Genomic DNA, 20285 nt, shown 5'->3' with positions numbered 1-20285 from the left:
GCATGTAAGGGATGAAGTTTGATTTGCAATTGTACCGAAAGAATAGACTAAATTTGAATGACGCAGAATGGATCACTTCAATTTTCAATGATATACACAGAATTTTCTCCATATTTAATCTTCGCAACCAGACATGCATATGTATGGTCCAGTCGTTACGACGTTTATCCTAATAATGCCCATTTCATTTCGCTTGTGTTGTGGGGCGTCAGATAATAAATCCAAACTTGAAATCAAAATCAGTCGCGAGAGTGACTTACGTGGACAGGCCACCCGCCATCGAACTTTATACTAGTACTCACTTGTCCCTTCACAGGCAAAAATGTCTCCCTCGGACGTTCCAATTGATGGAGCTACCACCAGCGGTCCCCTTCGTTGCCGTCGTGCTCGCCACCGTGCTCTTTCTTGTAACCATTCTCCGCCGCTGGAACCACCCCAAGCTCAAGCACAACCTACCGCCGGGCCCTCGGCCATGGCCGGTGATCGGCAACCTCAACCTGATCGGCGCGCTCCCGCACCGCTCCATCCACGAGCTCTCCAAGCAGTATGGCCCGTTGATGTCCCTCCGGCTCGGCTCCTTCCCCGTCGTCGTTGGCTCGTCGGTTGATGCCGCCCGGTTCATCCTCAAGACCCACGACCTGGCGTTCATCGACCGCCCGAGGATGGCGTCCGGCCGGTACACCGGCTGCAACTACTCCGACGTGCTGTGGGCGCCCTACGGCGCCTACTGGCGCCAGGCGCGCAGGCTGTGGAAGACCGAGATACTGAGCGCGAGGCGGCTCAGGTCGCACGAGCACGTCCGCGACGAGGAGGTCCGCGCCATGCTGCGCGACCTCTACGGGCACGGGCCGGAGGCGCCGGCGTCAGCGGCGGCGGGGCGCGCTGTGGTGCTCTTGGATCACCTTTTCATGGCGAACCTCAACGCGATCTCGCGCATGGTGCTGGGAAAGAAGTACGTCGTCCATGGCGGTACAGGGTCGTCGGCGGCGGCGACGACGCCGGAGGAGTTCAAGTGGATGATCGACGAGTTCTTCTTCCTCAGCGGCGCGCTCAACGTCGGGGACATGATCCCGTGGCTAGGCTGGCTGGACCCGCAGATCAAGAGGATTAAGAGGCTGGGAAGGAAGTTCGATCGGTTCCTGGAGCAAGTGCTGGACGAGCACAACGAGCGCCGGCGGCGAGAGGGCGAGGAGTTTGCCGCCATGGACATGGTGGACTTGCTGCTGGAGCTCGCTGATGACCCAAACCTGGAGGTCCCGATCGAGCGGGATGGTGTTAAGGGATTCACTCTGGTAGGTGGTAATAATACTGATATTCGTAATTAATTCTGCCCGTTGTTACTCTATTTCTGCGATCGAAGATTACACCTAACTACTTGCTATATAGGTTAACTAAGTTTAAATTTGTTTTCTAGATATGTTGTAGTAGAAGCAATCAAATTGCAGTCGTATGAATTATTTTGTCGTCCATTTTATATGGTATTTTAATTAAAAATATTTCTATAAACATTTTAACAAATGTCATTGAGCAACTCCAAAAGTTCTCTTATATTACCCCCAGATCTTATTTAGGGAGAAAAACACATGAAATCAAGCTCCAATAGGTCCCTATTCTTCAAAAAAAAAAATACAGCGAGGTTAAAAACTCCTCCATCACCCCACATATTTCCACGTTCCCCACATATTTCCACGTTGACGCTGCTCCCCAATCACCCCCTCTTCTCCTTTCCCGCGTGCGCGCAAGCTCCTTTCCGCCACACCGAGGCATGTCGTCGTCACCACTAGGCCGGCCTCCCTCATGCCGCGCATCTAGTGGGGTGCCTTCTTGTGGCAGCGGCAGAGGCGGTCCGATGGACGGGGAGCGACGTTGGGAGCCCCATCACACGATTCCTTTGCTGCCGCCTTCTGACATGCCTCCGTCGCCAAAGATTCCGACGAGATGGATGGCTAATGAGAGGCTGCACCGCTGCAGTAGGGGCTGGAGGAGGTGCCGCGCTAGATCGTGCAGCCATGGTGTTAGGCCGCAACGGAGGTGGACCTGGAGCACGTCCTAGTGCGTGGTGCGGAGCTTGGTGAGCGGCTCCAGCAGGTGGGCACCAATGGCAGGCGGGGGCGTAGGGCGTGCAGCGCAGAGGATGGGTGCGTGCTGCTGTGGTGCCGGCACGGCGGCACCTGTGCCTGTGCCGCGGGTGTGAGGCGGCTGTCGAGGAGTGCTCATAGACGGTGGCAGCTACTGTCGGTGCTTAAGTTCTACGCAGAGGTCTTGGTGCTGATGGAGGAGATAAGGATGCAAACTGGCTTGATTAAATTGAGGAATAGTAACATATTGTATTGGATTTGGTGTATTGATTGGATTTGTGAGCTGAAAATTGCATGATGATTGCCCGATTAGACACGGAAGAAGGACATGCTGCTGCTTGCTTGCTTCATGGGAACAGGAGATACGAGAGCTGATGATATGCTTGGTCCGGCTGCCCTAGACCATGCTGCTCGACAGCCGGCGGACGGCGGCAACGTGGCGGAGGTCACGAAGGGGAGGGAGAGATCGTGAGGGGAGGTGAGGGCAGCCCAAGTGGATTGAACCCACTCGTAATGACATGGCCTATTTTAATCCGTGGTGGGATGATAATATTTTGGGAAAAGAAAATTTTAGAAAAAACCTCAATATATAGTTTTGGGAAAGAATTTTTGGATTGGCCATCTCTTTTTTCTCTTGACACTTAAAAATGATGTGTATGGTGAGCCATTACAAATTTTCACACCAAATGCTCTAAACTATGTATAAAAGCTGAACACGTGGAAACTACATGGATTTTGTTTAATTAAAATGCGTTCATAACATAGTCCTTTCCTTTTCATAGTAGCTTGATGAGCAGACGGCTAAGAATTTTGTGCATATAAGATAGGGTCATTTCAAGCTTTCCACACCAAATGCTCTAAACTATATTATATATACATAAACGTTGAACACGTGAAAGCTACATCAACACTAGATTTTTTTTTATTAAAATGCTTTCATAACGTAGTGCTTTTCTTTTCATAGTAGTTTGAGCAGCCATACTGGGACTGTAACTATATGCACAATATTCTCAGGCTCTCAGCCATACTCGGACTGTTCTTGATGCACAAAATTCTCAGCCATACTGGGACTGTTCTAGATGCACGAAATTCTCATCCATATAATGAGTTGGGCATCTAAGATATAGTGTCTGGGATAATGTTTTCTATTCCTTTGCAGAAAAGTCTTATATGCAGTTTCATAAAGAGAGTTCTTATACAGGCAAAAGTCCCACAATCCATCGGACAGCGATGCGCGCCATGTTCTAAACCAATACTCTGCTACGTTCGTGTAGGACCTCATCGTTGGCGGCACAGACACCTCGTCGGTGACCATCGAATGGGCCATGTCGGAGCTCCTGAGGAACCCTGACGCCCTCGCCAAGGCCACCGAGGAGCTCGACCGCGTCATCGGCCGGGAACGCCTCGTCACGGAGGGGGACATCCCGAACCTCCCGTACATGGAGGCCGTCGTCAAGGAGGCCATGCGCCTGCATCCTGTGACGCCATTGCTGGCTCCGCGGCTGTCCCGTGAGGACGCGTCCATGGGCGGCTACGACGTTCCGGCAGGCACGCTCGTGTTCGTCAACGTCTGGGCCATCGGCCGTGACCCCGCCGTGTGGGGTGAGGCTCCCAGCGAGTTCCGGCCGGAGAGGTTCGTGGGGAGCAGTCTGGACGTGAAGGGGCAGGACTTTGAGCTGCTGCCGTTCGGCTCCGGCCGTCGGATGTGCCCTGGCATCGGACTTGGGCTGAAGATGGTGCAGTTGATCCTAGCAAACCTGGTGCACGGATTTGCATGGAGGCTCCCGGATGGCATGGTGAAGGAGGAGTTGAGCATGGAGGAGAAGTTCGGGCTGTCCATGCCGCGCATGGTACCGCTCGAAGCCGTCCCAGAGCCCAGGCTTCCGGCTCACCTGTATGCCGGGCCATGATGCAAATGCTTGTTCATTACCTGCATCATCATCTCGGCGTGTATGTGGGGGAACAAACATTATGCACGTGCTTGATCCGAAAATAAATAAGGGTTCGTGCCATACTCGGTCGGGACTCTTTTTGGTGTTTGTGCTTGATTTTGATTGTGTATAGTGGTCTATCAACCCGTGCTTCCGCACAGAGTAGTAATTTTGAAAGGCATAAGAATTAGAAATTTATTGAAAAACTTAGGATGCGCAGCTCAGAGAAAGACTAAATTTGCAATGGTACGAAGCGGTGAAGGGTAATTAATATTTAGTGGCATATAAGGAATTCGCTCTTTTAGTTGGCCTCAATTCTAATTCTTTAAAATTTTACAGTTCTAGCAACCGGTGTAGTACTTGTATGTTGTAGTGTCAAACCATCAAATGGACAGAGAAAAATTGAGTGCAACCATTTTTCTGAAAAAAGTTCCATCGTCCTGAATGACACAAAATCCCTTTGTCGCCTAATCAACCTGATAGCTGCTTCCACTAATGATTGGTGCGATGGTCGATCTTGACATCACGAATAATTTTGAAAGGTAAACAACGAAAACCCCACTCTGAGTGACAACTGAGAATTATTAGCACACCACGAAGACAATAAGTTGAATAGTGTACGACAGTTTTAATTGACCCGCAACAGGGACACTATGAGTAAGATATGCCATGCTTGAGTAGCGTAGTTGGAACACGAATTTACAAACAAACTCATTGTTTGCCCATCGAGCGATCCCTCCATATCATCCCACTTATATACGTCGTTGCTGCACACAATAGGGGGTTCTATTGCTTTTGACTCTTGTTGTTGGTCCACTGTCTGGGCACCTAGATAACTTCAAATAAAAAAATTCAACTAAAAATATAGTTCTCTTTACCATTTGCATATAAAGCTTATCTCCATTCAAGTTTATATATAAAACTTGCAAATTCCTGAATAGCACATGAAATTCAAATTGCAAATGCGAAAAAAATTATCCACACCGGCTCTTAATAGAGCCGGCAAATAATCTTAAAAGTATCCTTGCCGGCTATTGTTGGGAGACGGCACATAATAGAGCTAGCATGGGTAATGAATTTTTCATGCGGTTCGTGCTCGTGCTAGTATACATGACTTATCTGTTCCAGCTTTTAAATGACCAAATAGATGATTGTTTCTCTAGTAAGTATGAGATTACGGTATTTCGATATCAAATAAATTATAAAATCATTTTAGTTAGCATGAAAAAGTGCTTGCATATACGGCGCTGCTAGCGCCCAGACGTCGGACATCAAACATAAAAATTACCTAGTGCAACATCAGTGGTCCCTATTTGCAACATGAAAAATAATATGTAAAAATGTACGTCGTTCGACTCTGGAATAGAAAATTTCTGCCGCAACATGAACACTATGTTCATGTGATATTCACTGAAAAACATGCGAATACAATAGTTGCAACATCGGTACTTAACTATTGCAACATATGTTAGAACGTTCGATTTTTTTAAGATTGAGTATTACCGTTGCATATAAGTACATTGTATATAGATGGTAGGGACCAATAACTGATTGAGTACATGGCATAGTTGTCAGTTTGTCGCGGCTCCGCCTAGGCGACGCCAAGTCGCCGACCAGGCGTCCAGGCGGCCGAACACAGACAACAGTCAACAAGAGCCTTCGCCTAACTATTCTGCCTACACGCGACAAGAAAGCAAGAATCCTCCGCTCGATTTCAGCCATCCCGGCTCAATTTTTCTCGGGAACCAGAGGTAGACGCGTGACGGCGTGAGGCGACGACATGCCGGCCCATCTCCGAAGATGGCCAAGACGGCGCTAGGCCGAAGCTCGACAGCACGAGCAGCAAGAGCGGGAGAGGGCCCTAGCGCTGTGGTTTTTTTGAACTGGCCCTTTCAGAAAACAATTTTTACAAATAGACCCCCGATATAACTATTTCCAAAAATGGACAAAAACTCAGCGTGCTGTCCATTAACGCCGAGGTACCACAAACTCACGCCAACTATTTCCACGTCAACGCCAGCGTGGCCGCCTGGGTTGCCTGAGCCCGTAGCTCGGCATGGTGAGGCTTAACGCCGAGCTGCCTTACCTGGGTGTACCACAACATAATGCCGAGCTACCTTACCGTGGTGTCCCACATCCTAACCGTGACATCCCACATCCTAACGTCGAAATCTTAGCCTTAAGAAGCAACAATTGAACACGCTTCTGTTGTCTTATGTAGCCGCTTAATACAAAAAGGATATTGGACTCTAGAATTTGCTTTTGCTCGAATTGTCGTGGTATTAGCTGCTAGCCTGCTACGTGCCTTTAATTTATCAAGAATGAACAAAGTCTACAAATTGTGGCCGAAGGAAAACTAGTAAGATGTGAAGAATTTTTTTAAAAGGCAAAGCTAGTAGCTGACTAGATGGATTAACATATGAACTCCACAAAATCAACACCTCACAAACCTGAATGTTGAATCTGAATGGATTGAAACTTCATACAAGCCAAACATTCACCCATCGACATAGCAAGAACTCATCATCACTTTTCAGTACATTCAGAAATTCAACACACGATCGGATGCAAGCAAGTGTTTTTATTGCTTCATGCACACCGCGATGTGGAAACAGAAGTCAAAGAAATAATTCAGAATTCAATACATCTCATGAACGTAATCACACAAACAAAACTACACACGGAGCTCACTACGATGTCGGGCTTAGCTATGTCGACGCCGGCCTTGATGTCGCCTAGCTGGTCAGTGCGCAGTAGTTGTCTAACCCACCTTGTGTGCCCAGTTCACCACAGGAGGCAGCCAGGCCATCGTCGACTGTAGATTCTCGATTCCAAATACTCTGCATCGTGCGCAGTTGAGCCATCATGAGAACCTGCACCACCGAGCCTGCTCCATGACTCCATCGCCTTCGCTCTGGTTGTGTTCAAGCTGTAGCACAGTTGGACAGGATCAGCTTGAACATAATCCCACAGTGCGTGTTCCATTTTGAACATTTGGCCATCGACATATTAAGAAATTGTTGGAAAATTAGACAACCGCAAGACTAAATTCCGAACTAGATTTATCATGATAAGAAAAAAATTAGCGTGTAAATCTCTAACATACTAGGCAACATCAAGCATACCAACATAATCTCAGAAAGTACGCTGAAATAGCAGATCGGATCACAGTGTACGTACTCAGCTGTGATGACAAGCAGTGCTGACGGAACGACGACGGTGTTGTGGATGGAGCGCAGCAGATGACGTCGAAGATGATGGCACGCCGCAACGTCGGACTTGGATGGAAGACGAGCCATGGCGAAGACCCTGAGCAGTCGCGCGGAGGGCTTCCCAAAAACCTTATTTGCCCTCTCCCGGTGCAGGATCACAAGAGCAAGAGATTCCGGAGACCTGCTCTCCTGTTCGCTGGTGCACATCGGCACTTGAGATGGAGTAGACTACTGTGGCAGCGCAGCAGTGAGAAGAGGCAAAAACCTAGCTCGATTAGATGTCTATTCGGTAGAGACCGATAGGTCGTATATACAGGAGAACCCACGATCTCACGTCGCGATGATCTAAACCAAATTAGGCTTCCATATATCTCGTTGAGATTTCGGTGGACCATCTATCTTGAACCATATCATACATGAATCAAATGATACGTACAACCAAATACATCCTATGTTATGCAACTTTTTTCAAAAAAATCGGGACTAAACAGAACAAATCTAAACACATTTCAATGCAATCCAAATGAACTATAATGGAAAAGTTTTTTTCTTATTTTTTGGGTGGGGGTGTGGGGGCAAGGGGGGGGGCAATTGCCCCTTGACAAACCCTCCCTGGCTCTGTTCGTGCCGACAAATCCGGCGACGACAGCGTAGAATTGTTGAAACATGACATTTCATCTTTTAACTACGGAAAATCTAACCCGCACTCGATTGTTACAGAGGTCGCCATCGCTCGATTAGCTGATCCTCCGATCTTCGCGTATGTTTGATCTGTGCCGTTTGCTACCTGTGCTCCGTTGAGCAGCCTTTTCATCTGCTATATATCCCTGAATTGTGGGCCCCAATTGTTATAGACAAATTGTTCAGATTTTTGGGAACCGTGCTCCTTTTCTCGGAGCCAACGGCCTTTCACGAATAGTTTTGACTTTTGAGCATCTTTTAATTATGTATTTAAGATGTTTGTAAGAAATCTTAATTGGTTTAAAACTTGTATTAGAAATTGGAACTTTACGTTCGCGATATTTCAAAAAATATATTCTCTGTATATTGGACCAGCCTAACTTCTTCAAATCCTGAATTCGTTACTGGTGAACGGTGTTATTTATCACTTCCATTCAATAACTGAAATGGGGTACAAGACCAAATTATCGAACAACAGGCAAACTGGGGAGTAATCCCGGTACAAGACCAAATGACGAACAGTGCGCAAGCTGGAGGGTAATTTCAGTTTATCTTTGGTTCCAGCCTCCGGGGATATATATACGGTTGGTAAGGACAAAGTTACTAGACGCTCAAGGTAAACGCAGATTATTACTGCAGCAAGGTGATCCCGAGACTGGATTATTCAATCCTTCCTCTGGAGCCTGAGCGTGAAGGCCTGGAGGGACAGGAGCACCTGCTTGAGCCGCTCCCTGGTCTCGGCGTGGATCAGGTTCCCATCGCCGTCGAAGAACTTGTCCGGCTCGGAGAAGGCGAAGACGAACAGCTCCGGCTTGTTGATGAAGTGGATGTCCAGGAACACCCCGACCTGGCGCAGTTGGTAGCTCGACCTGCCGCCGCCGAAGTTGCCCCCCGCGCAGACGATGGCGGCGGGCTTGTCCGCCCAGCAGTTCACCCCTCTGGAAGCCCAGTCCAGCGCGTTCTTCAGTGCGCCTGCAGCAATTATATCATTAACTTTTTTTTTTGCGATGAGTTGGTGATCATCACACAAATAAAAGGCATGTAAAGCAGAGAGAGAATACGATAATGGCCAAATTAAAAGGGAAGAGACAAGAGAGGTATAGCCGTGCAACAACAACAACGTGCGTACTCAACTGGTGATGGAGTAGTTGTACTCGGGCGAGGCGAAGAGGAAGCAGTCGGCGTCGCGGACGCTGGCGCGGAACGCCTCGACGGCGGGCGGGAAGCCCCTGCCGCCGTCGGTCTCGAGGTCGGTGTTGAGCATGGGCAGGCCGGCGACGTCGACGTCGTCGACGCGAAGCCCCGGGATGGAGTCCGCGCACACCTCCGCAGCTGGTCACGTTGCATTATAATTGTCGGTCAATTGCCAGCAGGGTGAGCGTCAAGCCAAGCGTGGTGTTTACTACTAGCAGGAAGAGACAAGTACACTGCTGAACACAGAACACTGGAGAAGGTGTACCGGCGCGGATGAGGCCGCGGTGCCAGGAGGCCTTGCGGATGGAGCCGGAGATGGCGGCCACGCGGAGGACGACGGGCTTCGCCGCCGACGCTTCCATTGTCGTCTCTATCCTCGATCAGTTCCTCTCACTCCTCAATTCTACTGGCTACTGGCGATCGAGCACACTCTGCACTCTTGCTCTCCGGCTCGGCCAATGTTAGTGCCAATAAATAGAGGGAAGGTGAAGCTGGTGGCGCAGGAGGATAGCCGCCAGGCGGCGAGATTATCTTATGCAGTGGTTAACGGCGACCATCACTCTCGCGTAACAAGTTAATCAGCTTTTAGGCTACTTAATCAAATGCTCCTATGTCCCCAGGTGAATTTTGTATTCGGACGGGAAGTTTCTTAGTCTTGGTGTCTCTATCTGTAGCTGCGTGCCTGCGCGCTGAGACTGAGAGGCACTGCAACAGACTGGAGCTGCGGGCGCACGTGACCAAAGTCGCCCGGACGCTTGATGGTATAAAAACGGAGACAATGAATGCTGCCTTTCTCGGACTGTCCCATGATTAGAGGCAGCCAAAAGCAAGGGGCGCCTGAGGTCATCCGTTAGCTCATGAGGGACGTCATGTGGCATACTGGCATGGCTGGTCGGAGAGAGCTTTATGCGCTAGTAGGCTCCATCTCCAGAGTCAAAAGCCCATAGCCGGCCTTTTACTGGCTGGTCCATATATAGCGGTAATGGGCCGAACAGCCTACATGCTGATTTCCATCTCCCGGAAGTTTTTTTAGTTACCTTCCAATGTTTGAGATTCGTGCAAACATTCACATCCGTCGGATCACCACCACCCAAGTCCTAGCTTCACCCCTCCCTGCCTGCTCCCTCCCTCCCTGCCTGCGCCGCCACCCCCGTGTGGCTCCGCCGCCACGGCCGGTCCCGCTGTCGGTGCCGGTCGGTGCACCTCCCCGCGCTGGTGCGTTGCCGGTCTCCCCGCAGTCGGGTGGTGGTGCGGAGTCGAAGAAGAAGATTAAAAAAATATTGATCAAGTTTTTCTTGAAAAATGTTGGTGCAACCTTTTTTAAAAAAATGTTGGATTCAATTTTTTCTAAAGAAATTTTGGCTCAACTTTTCTCGAATAAATGTTGGTTCAACTTTTTTGAAAAAATGTTGGTTCAACTTTTTCCAGAAATGTTGGTCCAACTTTTTTGAAAAATGTTAGACCAACTTTTATAAAAAATGTTGACAACACATTTTTTATCCAACATTTTTTTCAGTTAAATAGTCTTTGATGGGCTTTTGCTGTGCTGGGTGATAATGAGCCGGGGTGGGCTGAAAGTTTCAACCCCTATCTACCTTCCACAAGATAGATCGGTGCCCCCTGATTTTGTGGGTTCTCAACTTTGAATTTCTCTCTCAATCCATTGTCCATTTTGTCAAGACCAATCCAATATTGACATGTTTTGAATTCTTTGAAAGAATCGACAGTTTCAGTGCACTACAAATTTGAGCGTACTATTTTAGTAAACCAAACAGGCTGCTTCGAAAAATCGTATTCATTATTATGTTGAACACGATATCGCTATTGACAAGGAAAGAACAGTTGTCCTAGCAGGATTTGAACTTGACGCTCTGATGCCTTGATATGATATACCATTTTAAGTTTATATGTATCGATGACTTTATTCAAAAACTTGCAAGGACGGATGAACCCACTAGTTCAGCTTAAAAAATTAAAACTTATGAAGAATGTATCCAACTCACATATATACTTCACAAGTTTGCGTGTGTTGCATTCTGCAAGTTAACCGTAGAAGATGCAAGGCCCTAGACAGGGGACGGAGGAGTTGCAAGCTGCCGGGCTATACCTGTGCGTAAGCAACTTAGAATCGCATCACACCTCACACTGTTATCAAATTCATCTCAACACTTGAGTTTAATTATTTTTTAAGATCAACACTTTCGTCTTCCTATAAACCTCTCTGATAAGCGCCCCACAGTCAGGGTGGAGCCCGGGGGCCATGCCCCCCCCCCCCCCCCCAAATGGTCCCTATATAACGAAGGTTAGTACGTACTAAATCATCAATTATTTAGACTAATCACTAATTATTTAGGATAATCACTATTATTTATCCTTCAAATGATATCTTTTCCTAACAATTAGGTCTTCTAATTCTCCAATTTTAATTGTTGCTGCCACCGCAGACATTATTCTAAACAGATTATCTCTGAGTTTGATTTGGCTTGGCTAGACCCTTAAATCTAATTTCTGGCTCCGCCCCTGCACACCGCCCAACATTTTATCCAGTGCCGGGAAAGATGCCACGTACTGGTGCTGAAGGCCGGCAAGCATGGATCCACACCTGTTAGGGAGCAGTTGAGGATGATGAAAGATATGAGATGGCCCACGGGAGAAACCGGTCGGAATCGTCCATCTCTGTGGTCTGTGGATCACCTGATAATGTCAACTGCAGCAACTTAGGCAGTTGTTGAGCAGTTGAATAGGTCGATTCAGTGTGATGAGCTGCAATTGCCAAGTTCCCGTATTGGAATCGTGTAGCCTCTGCCGTTTCCCATTGAGAAGGCAGGTGCAGCCACGAGTATAGCGCGTGCGTCCTCGGCGCCTCGGGCCATGACGACGGTGAAGGATGCGCTCCATCGCCTCATCGACGGCCTCCGCTCGCTACCGCCACGTCGTCGGACGGGCCGCCGCGCGGGCGCCGCCACCAGTTCCAATAAGGGGCCCCGGGTCGTCGTCATCCGCCGGCCCGGGAGCCCGGACCGCGCCGCGGCGCAACAGCGAGCGACGTCCTCGGCACCGGTCACCATCCGCGTGGCCACCTTCAACGCCGCCATGTTCTCCATGGCGCCCGCCGTTCCGCCGGCGGCGAACGGCGACGACGAGCTGCAGTACCCGCGGAGCACGGGCACCACCGCCGGCGCGGAGCGGCGGCAGCAGCGGCAGCCGAAGAAGGGGATCCTGAAGGCGCAGGGCCCGGCGTCCCCGGTGAAGCAGCAGCTGCGCGTGTCGATCAACCTCCAGGACGACGAGATCACGGCGGAGAGGGTCCGGAACGCCGCCGGGGGAGCAGGAGCCGGCAGCAGCAGCAGCTGCAACGGCGGCGGCGCCTGGAAGGGGAAGGAGGCGGTGGCGGAGGATGCGAGAGGGGGCGCGAGGGTTCCGGAGTGGAGGAGGTCGTCGTCGCGGAGGACGAGGAGCGTGGCGGAGGTGCTGCGGGAGGTGGGCGCCGACATCGTCGGCCTGCAGAACGTGCGCGCCGAGGAGTGGCGCGGGATGCGGCCGCTGGCGGACCTCGCCGAGGGGCTCGGCATGCGCTACGTGTTCGCGGAGAGCTGGGCGCCCGAGTACGGCAACGCCGTGCTCTCCCGCTGGCCCATCAAGCGCTGGAAGGCGCACCGCGTCGCCGACCACTCCGACTTCCGGTAATTAAGCCACTCCATCGCCGTACTATGCATCTATGCCATGATTAACAGCTTAAATTTGCTCCAATGTGCGCGGGTGAACAACCTAATTTGTCCTCTAGAATCTAGACATTCAAGCACATAATTGCACGGAAATGGACTGGAGGGGAGTAGGACAAAGCATGCCGTGTCCTTTGATGTCCTCTTCAAGACTTCAAGCTGTAGATGCTCCATAGTTTCTCGTTTGTTGCATGCTATCGATCATAGATTCATAATTGTACGTAGATTATATGCATACGTACGCCAAAAAAAAAACCATTAACCGTACATGCGTTTTTTTACGGTGGTTTAAGCTTTAAATCGAAGATAAGTCGGTTCTTTGTACAAAATAACCCAGCCTTTGTCGGGTGAACTATAGATAATAAGTATACTGGGAACCAGATTTTCTAAACTTTCACGATGCATATCAATCAATGTATATATCAAAATCAGCTACATATACATGAAGTTTATATTGCAAGATTTATTTTAAGAAAGTCACTAAAAGTAATGTTTTTGTTGCATACTTGCATATCAGCTTAAAAAGGTATAGAAACTAATGGTTAAAGTTGTATCTTGTAGGCAGGTAAAAATGAAATCTTAGTAGAGGCTCCTTTAGAAGCCTTCAGGGCAAGCCACCTAGGAATCCTATGTGGACACTCTGGAAAAAGAGAGAAATATTAGAAATTCTCATAGAAAAGCAAAATATTTAGCTATCAATCGGTAAACTCAAATCATCGTAGTCATTGGATCTATTATGTTTTCTAAAAAATTACCCACATATGCCATTATGAAAATAGCCTAAAATAACCCCCTAAATCTATATCTAAATTACCCACTTCTACCATTATATAAAATAAACTAAACTAACCCCTAATCTTCATCTAAATTACCCACCTATGCCATTATTAAAAATAATTTAAATAACCCCTAAATTTGAAGCCAAATTGTCACCACTAATACTTAAAAATAGTTTAAAGTAACCCCTTAAATTTACATCTATATTACCCACATATGCCATTATTAAAAATAACATAAGCGAATCCTAATTTTGAATCCAAATCACCTTCATTAAAAATATACACTAATATGATTATAAATTTTCCTTTTCTTACACCATTGGTATATGATATAATCATCATTCACCATTTATAAAAATATAGAGAAAGTGATGAAAATATAAATATCTATGTTAAAATTATAGCTCAAATTTAGGGTCCAGTAAACAAATTCATGCGCATACCTACGATGCAACGTGATGCAACGTGAAAATTTAAAGATTATAAATATGGATGAAAACATTATAAAGTAATTACTAGCTAAAATCTATCACAATCGAATAAAATAATATGTATTGTATTTGAATATTTAACAAATGAGAGGTAGTTCAAGGTAATAGTTTTGTAGCAATATGAACTCATTTTGTTTCCATTGGAGATTCCACATTAATTCTCACAAGATATGCTACAAGAAAAAGATAAATCCTAAAAATTCTCATAAAAATCAGAAACATCAAGCATCAATCCTATAAACTCTAATAATCATAGTAATTGGTCTATTATATTTTCTAAAAAGCTACCCACTACTATCATTATGAAATTGTTCTGAAGTGAATCCCTAAATCTATATCTAAATTACCTAGCTCTGCCATTATAAAAAATATCTAAAGTAACCCCGTAATCTTCATCCAATTTACCCATGCATATCATTATAAATCATAACTTAAAATGCCATTCTAAATTTGTATCTAAGTGACCCACGTATATTTTTAAAAATAACTTGAAGTAAACACCTAAATCTTAATCTAACTATCTTCATGTTTATCATAAAGAAATATCCAAAAGTAAACTAATATATGATTCTGAATTACCTATTTATGTTATTGTTAATATACATATACTAAGTTAAGGTATATACGCATGATGGGTGTCACCATGTAGACTATTTATACATGTATTTGAGAAAGTGATGAAAAATATCAATTTTTATGCTAAACACAATACATATGAAAGTGCAATACAAAATGAAAAAGGTATGCATGTGGATAGAAAAATGTATAGAGTAATTACTAATTAAATATCAATAAAAATAAGTACATATCTATAGAAGTATTATGTTGAAGTATTAAAAGAAAGAGAGTAGTGGGTAAACAATTTTGATTATTAGCTAGGAGTCTAATTTCTAAATAATTTTTAAATACAATAGTTTTTAAAAATATTAGCCCGTGCGGGAGCACGGGTTGATAGACAAGTTGTTTAAATACGAATGCAGGTAGTCCGTAGTGTCAAACAGTGTTGTTGAAGATGATAGCTTTTGACAAGGCTGCTACTAATATAACTTTTTGCAATAATAAAATGGATAAATGTCATCCATAGTGTCAAGGATGGATACGTCTCAATTGAAACCTTCAACGGGAGATCCAAATAAAAGGATCAACAACTGCCCATCATTTATATGTAGAATATCAGAATCCTAGTACTATTGGTTCATCTATGGGGAGTACTAGCTCTCACCTTTCTGATCCTTCTCAGCCAAAAGTAGCAAGTATCAAGCAAAATATGATGCTGACAAACTCAAGACGAGCAGCGTTACCTTTTACCAGTATCCCCAAGATTGATTATGGAGCAAGTATAGTTTTGTTTAATCTTTGGAGCAAGTACAGTTGAAATGCTGAGCAAAAGTCAGATGCTTCATCCACTTTTTGATTATGTCAGATCATGCCTTGCGATTTAATTTGTAGGGTTAAGGATTAGGTGAGCTGCTCCAAAAGCATCGACGGTGACACATAGTTGTAAATTATGGCTGCTGGAAAGTCTACATTCCGTGAGAAGAAAAACTTTCATTCTCCATCAGACAAAACAGATTATACAAAAAACAGAACTTTATTGGGATCAAATTATTGTGCATTTTAGATTGCTATGTCTCCGAATAGTATATTGCATTTTAGATTTTGATAAAGAGAAGGGCAAAATCACCAGCAAATGCTAGGAAATTTTTTGGAGCTTAACAGGGGCTGAAACTATGCAATCTCAATACCTTATCACTAGTCAGTGATCTCACACAAGGAAAGTTTTACACATCGACATGGTTCAGAAATGTAATTTTACCACAAAACTGTACATTATTATTGTATTGCAAGTAAATAGTAGGTTTTCATCGGCGAGAAAGTACATTTGAGGGGGAAGTAACAAATAGCATTATGCACGAGAGCAGGAACGTACTGAGGGTCACTGTCGATGTGCCGGGAGCAGGGGAGGTGAACTTCCACTGCACCCATCTGGACCACCTCAACGAGGTCTTGAGGATGAAGCAGGTGAACTCCATACTACGATCGGCCGATGGCCATCACATCCTCGCCGGCGGCCTGAATGCGCTCGACGCCACGGACTACTCCGGCGATCGCTGGGCCGACATTGTCAAGGTAGATGGATTACTTATACTGTAATTCCGGTCCAAGGAGGCCATGATCGTGGCTCATTCTGAACTTCTGGTGACCCCGATCGCAGTACTACGAGGAGATCGGCAAGCCGGCGCCGAAGACGGAGCTGATGAGGTACCTGAAGGCGAAGCGGTACGTCGACGCCAAGGACTTCGCCGGAGAGTGCGAGGCCGTGGTGGTGGTGGCCAAAGGGCAAGGTGAGATCAGACGACGGGGGCAGCTCGGGTTATTAGAGAGTTTCAGTCCATTCTGTTCGCTGCTATTTTCTCTGAATTTGCTTCTGATGAACCAACTGCGTCGGCGTGCAGATGTGCAGGGGACGTGCAAGTACGGCACGAGGGTGGATTACATCCTGGCGTCGCCGAACTCTCCCTACAAGTTCGTCCCCGGGTCGTACGCCGTCGTCTCCTCGAGAGGGACATCCGATCATCACATCGTCAAGGCGGACGTAACCGTCGCCGGCGATGACGGTGCGCGCAGCGTTCGGAGGCAGAGGGTGGTGAGGATGAGCAAAGGATCGGCGAAAGGGATATGGGCAGCGAAATAGCTCCGATTTCTTGGTGATTCTGTCACTAGATTTCTTGTATATATATTTTCCTTGGTTTGTAGATTGCCTCTGTTTTGTTCTTATACAAATTAAAGGTCCCTGTTCTTCTGTTTATCTCGAATAGATTATACAGCTGAGCTAGTGACCTTAGTGAGAACATAGGTTGTGATACTGATCAATGCAGCACCACTGAGATTAACGTGTAACCAGAATGCGTTAAAAGTTGAAACCAGTGGAAGTTTGTGCGGCCCAACAATAATGGGCACCACTTGCAGCACAGCCCAACAAAGTTTTCTAATTGTTTGTTCTTTCTCTTTTTCTTTAGGTCCTGTTTGGATCCTTGGAATTGAATTCCATTCTAATAATCATTATTTAAACACAAATTAATTAAGTTAATATAATTGTATGTGGAATATATTTGTATATTATTGTTGGTGATATAGGAGAAATACTTATGTGCTGCACTTCTGCTATAGGGAAGTGAGTCCAAGAGCGTGCTATAAGAATTGAATTCCATTCTAATAATCATAATCTACAGAATCAATTTCCATCTCCCACCCCATGAATTTAAGATAGGATTATATCTAAATTTTGAAAAGTTGTGGAATGATACATTCCAAGATAAATTAGCCTACTCCATTAAGTAGATTCCAATTCCTTCAAAATGAAGGGATCCAAACGGGCCTTAGAGTTTTCTGTTCTCTCTCCAAAACTTACATTTTCCTTGAGTCAAAATTTCGCCTAAGATGCTAGGGACGTTTTGATCGGCCCACGCCCAATCTCCAGCACATCCAATGTTAAAATTTCCACTTCAAGATTTATGAGCATAATAATTAAATTCGTGTAGAAGTTTCCCGATCAAATATATATAGATTTTGTAGCTGTCAACTAATATAAGTTTCCAAACATTTTGACTGCCTCGTCGCTACGGAACGCACCCAACCCGTTGCCTAGCAAACTGACAAACTAATCGAAGCTAATGGAAGGCGTGAGCGGACCGGGAGGCTATTTGCGTGGCTCGTAGCTGCTGGGACGTCCATTTCTCTGTTTCTGTTTTTTCCGAATACGTGAGAAAACGAAGTTTGCGGCCGTACATCCATCTTGATATGGAACACCTAGAACTGCTATTAACGCAATTGGAAGTTTTGAAATAAATCTAAAAAAAATACAACCAACCTATGTTGAGACAAAGACTCAAACCTAAAATGGTATATTTCACCATAAGAAATCTAACCAACAAGATCAAAGAGGAGGCATTCCCTCTGGGCAGCAGCAGGAGCAAAGCACCTGAACACGCTAATTCACCATCTTTGAGGCCTTCCTCCATTATCCGGTCTATTTTTTTACCTAAAGTTTTATTGAGTGATCGCTTACCAGTGTTGGTGAGGCGTTGTATAATTTTGTGCTTATTGGCTTTCTGATCTAGTCTCGCTCTCGTCTATTAAATACAATGGGCAGCTCTTTTGCTGATTTGTTTCAAAAAAAATAAAAATAAAGAGTCGCTGAACGTTCCTTCTCTTTGAACCTGCAAGGGCTGCTTTGGATCTGTCCATGTTGGATAACCCGATCACTGAACAAGAGGTCTGGGCAACTATCAAGGCCTTGCCGACTGATAGGGCTCCAGGACCACATGGATATACGGGCAAGTTTTACGAGGAATGCTGGTCGGTGACCAAATCAGATTTCATGGCTGCTATTATCACTTTGCAGCAAGGAAATGCTAGGGGATTAGGCCTTCTTAACGCAGCTTACATCACACTCATCCCAAAAAAGGACGATGCAATGCTGGCCAAAGATTTTCGCCCCATCAGTTTTGTTCATAGCTTCGCGAAATTAGTAACCACGATCCTTGCTAACAGATTGGCACCTCATCTCAATTCTTTGGTTGCTACAAATCAGAGTGCTTTTATTAGAGGGCGAAGTATTCATGATAATTTCATCCTTGTCCAACAAACTGTGAAGGTGCTTCATCGCCAAAAGGTACCAAGTCTATTTCTGAAATTGGATATCTCTAAAGCCTTTGATTCGGTAACTTGGGTGTTCCTCCTGGAAGTACTCTCTCATTTGGGTTTCAGCATATCATGGTGTAATCTGATTTCAAATCTGTTATCTACCTCATCCACTTGTGTGTTGATAAACGGGGAATCTCGAAATGTTATTCGGCATCAGTGTGGACTCCGGCAAGGCGATCCTTTATCCCCCATGTTATTTATTCTAGTTATGGATGTGCTTAATTGCCTCTTTGTCAAAGCTAGAGAGGAAGGGCTCCTGCAACCCCTCTCCTCTCCCAAAGAATTTCTGGACAGCGCCTCTCTCTATATGCTGATGATGTTGCTCTCTTTATAAGATCGAAGGAGGATGAGCTAGAGGTCACAAAGGAAATTCTCGATGTCTTTGGTATGGCCTCGGGGCTACAAACCAATTTGCACAAGAGCAGCATTATTCCAATCCGATGTGATGATGTTTCCCTAGAGTCAGTAAAAGACTCTCTCCCTTGCACTGTTACTGAATTTCCTTGCACTTATCTAGGGCTGCCGCTATCCAACAAGAAACTGAGAAAAGTTGACCTGTTGCCTTGGATTGAGAAGGTGGCAAATAAGTTGCCAGGGTGGAAAGCCGTCCTAATGAATAGGGCAGGGCGTATCACTACGGTCCAGTTTGTTCTTTTAGCTATACCTATCTATCTTCTGATCGCCATCAACGTCCTAAAATGGTTCATAAAAGCAATTGATAAAATCCGGAGAGGCTTTCTTTGGAAGGGGAAGGAACAAGCTAATGGAGGTTGCTGTTTAGTTGCATGGGAAAAAGTTAGGCAACCACTGGATCTTGGTGGTTTGGGAATTATCAATCTAGAGGTCATGGCTTGGGCACTGCAAGCTAGATGGCAGTGGCATAAGAAAACATGAACTGATCGACCGTGGATTGATCTTGAACTCCCCTCGCATCCTAACTCACTAGCCTTGTTCTCTATTGCTGTCAGCACAGAGTTAGGAAATGGAAACAATACGCTTTTTTGGACAGACAAGTGGCTGCATGGATGTTCGGTGGAGAATCTTGCACCTGAGGTCTTTGCAAGTGTGTCCCCAAGAATCCGCAAAAGACAAACAGTAGCTGAGGCTTTGGACAATAATAAATGGGTTTCCGTAATACGTAGGAGTCTATCCTGGGTTGGAATTAGGGAGTTTTTGTAAATATAGGACTGTGTTCAAGGCATCCAGTTGAATGATCTTGAAGATCGGCACATCTGGAAATTGGAAACTGGGGGTTGCTATTCTTCTAAATCTGCTTATCGGGCTTATTTCTAGGGATCAGTAACTTTTGAGCCTTGGAAAAGACTTTGGAAAATTTGGGCTCCAAATAAGTGTAAGGTTTTTATTTGGTTGGCAATTTGTAATAGATGTTGGACGGCCGATAGATTTGAAAAGAGAGGCATGCCTCATCCTGAACAATACCCCCTATGTGACGAGGCAGATGAGATAGTACAGCACTTGTTAGTATCTTG

General features: G+C 45.8%; 3 protein-coding genes across 3 annotated transcripts; 2 read left to right on the top strand and 1 right to left on the bottom strand.

Moving 5' to 3' along the window:
• Nucleotides 1-290: 290 nt before the first annotated feature.
• Nucleotides 291-4092, top strand: LOC117836936 (trimethyltridecatetraene synthase). The gene is made up of 2 exons (XM_034716465.2): nt 291-1292; nt 3353-4092. The coding sequence occupies exons 1-2, from the start codon at nt 348-350 to the stop codon at nt 3986-3988; spliced, it is 1581 nt and encodes a 526-aa protein (XP_034572356.1). The 5' UTR covers nt 291-347; the 3' UTR covers nt 3989-4092.
• Nucleotides 4093-8303: 4211 nt separating this feature from the next.
• On the bottom strand, nt 8304-9784 carry LOC117836940 (probable NADPH:quinone oxidoreductase 1). Its single transcript, XM_034716468.2, has 3 exons — nt 9362-9784; nt 9037-9234; nt 8304-8874 (listed from the first exon to the last, which is right to left on the bottom strand). The coding sequence occupies exons 1-3, from the start codon at nt 9456-9458 to the stop codon at nt 8567-8569; spliced, it is 603 nt and encodes a 200-aa protein (XP_034572359.1). The 5' UTR covers nt 9459-9784; the 3' UTR covers nt 8304-8566.
• A 1767-nt stretch (nt 9785-11551) lies between these two features.
• Nucleotides 11552-17072, top strand: LOC117836939 (uncharacterized). Its single transcript, XM_034716467.2, has 4 exons — nt 11552-12779; nt 16011-16218; nt 16304-16433; nt 16545-17072. The coding sequence occupies exons 1-4, from the start codon at nt 11968-11970 to the stop codon at nt 16781-16783; spliced, it is 1389 nt and encodes a 462-aa protein (XP_034572358.1). The 5' UTR covers nt 11552-11967; the 3' UTR covers nt 16784-17072.
• Nucleotides 17073-20285: the final 3213 nt, after the last annotated feature.

This window comes from Setaria viridis, chromosome 9 (assembly GCF_005286985.2).
Source record: "Setaria viridis chromosome 9, Setaria_viridis_v4.0, whole genome shotgun sequence".
NCBI lineage: Eukaryota > Viridiplantae > Streptophyta > Magnoliopsida > Poales > Poaceae > Setaria > Setaria viridis.
Note: the sequence above shows the minus strand (reverse complement) of the source record. Positions and strands in the feature narration are given on the sequence as shown.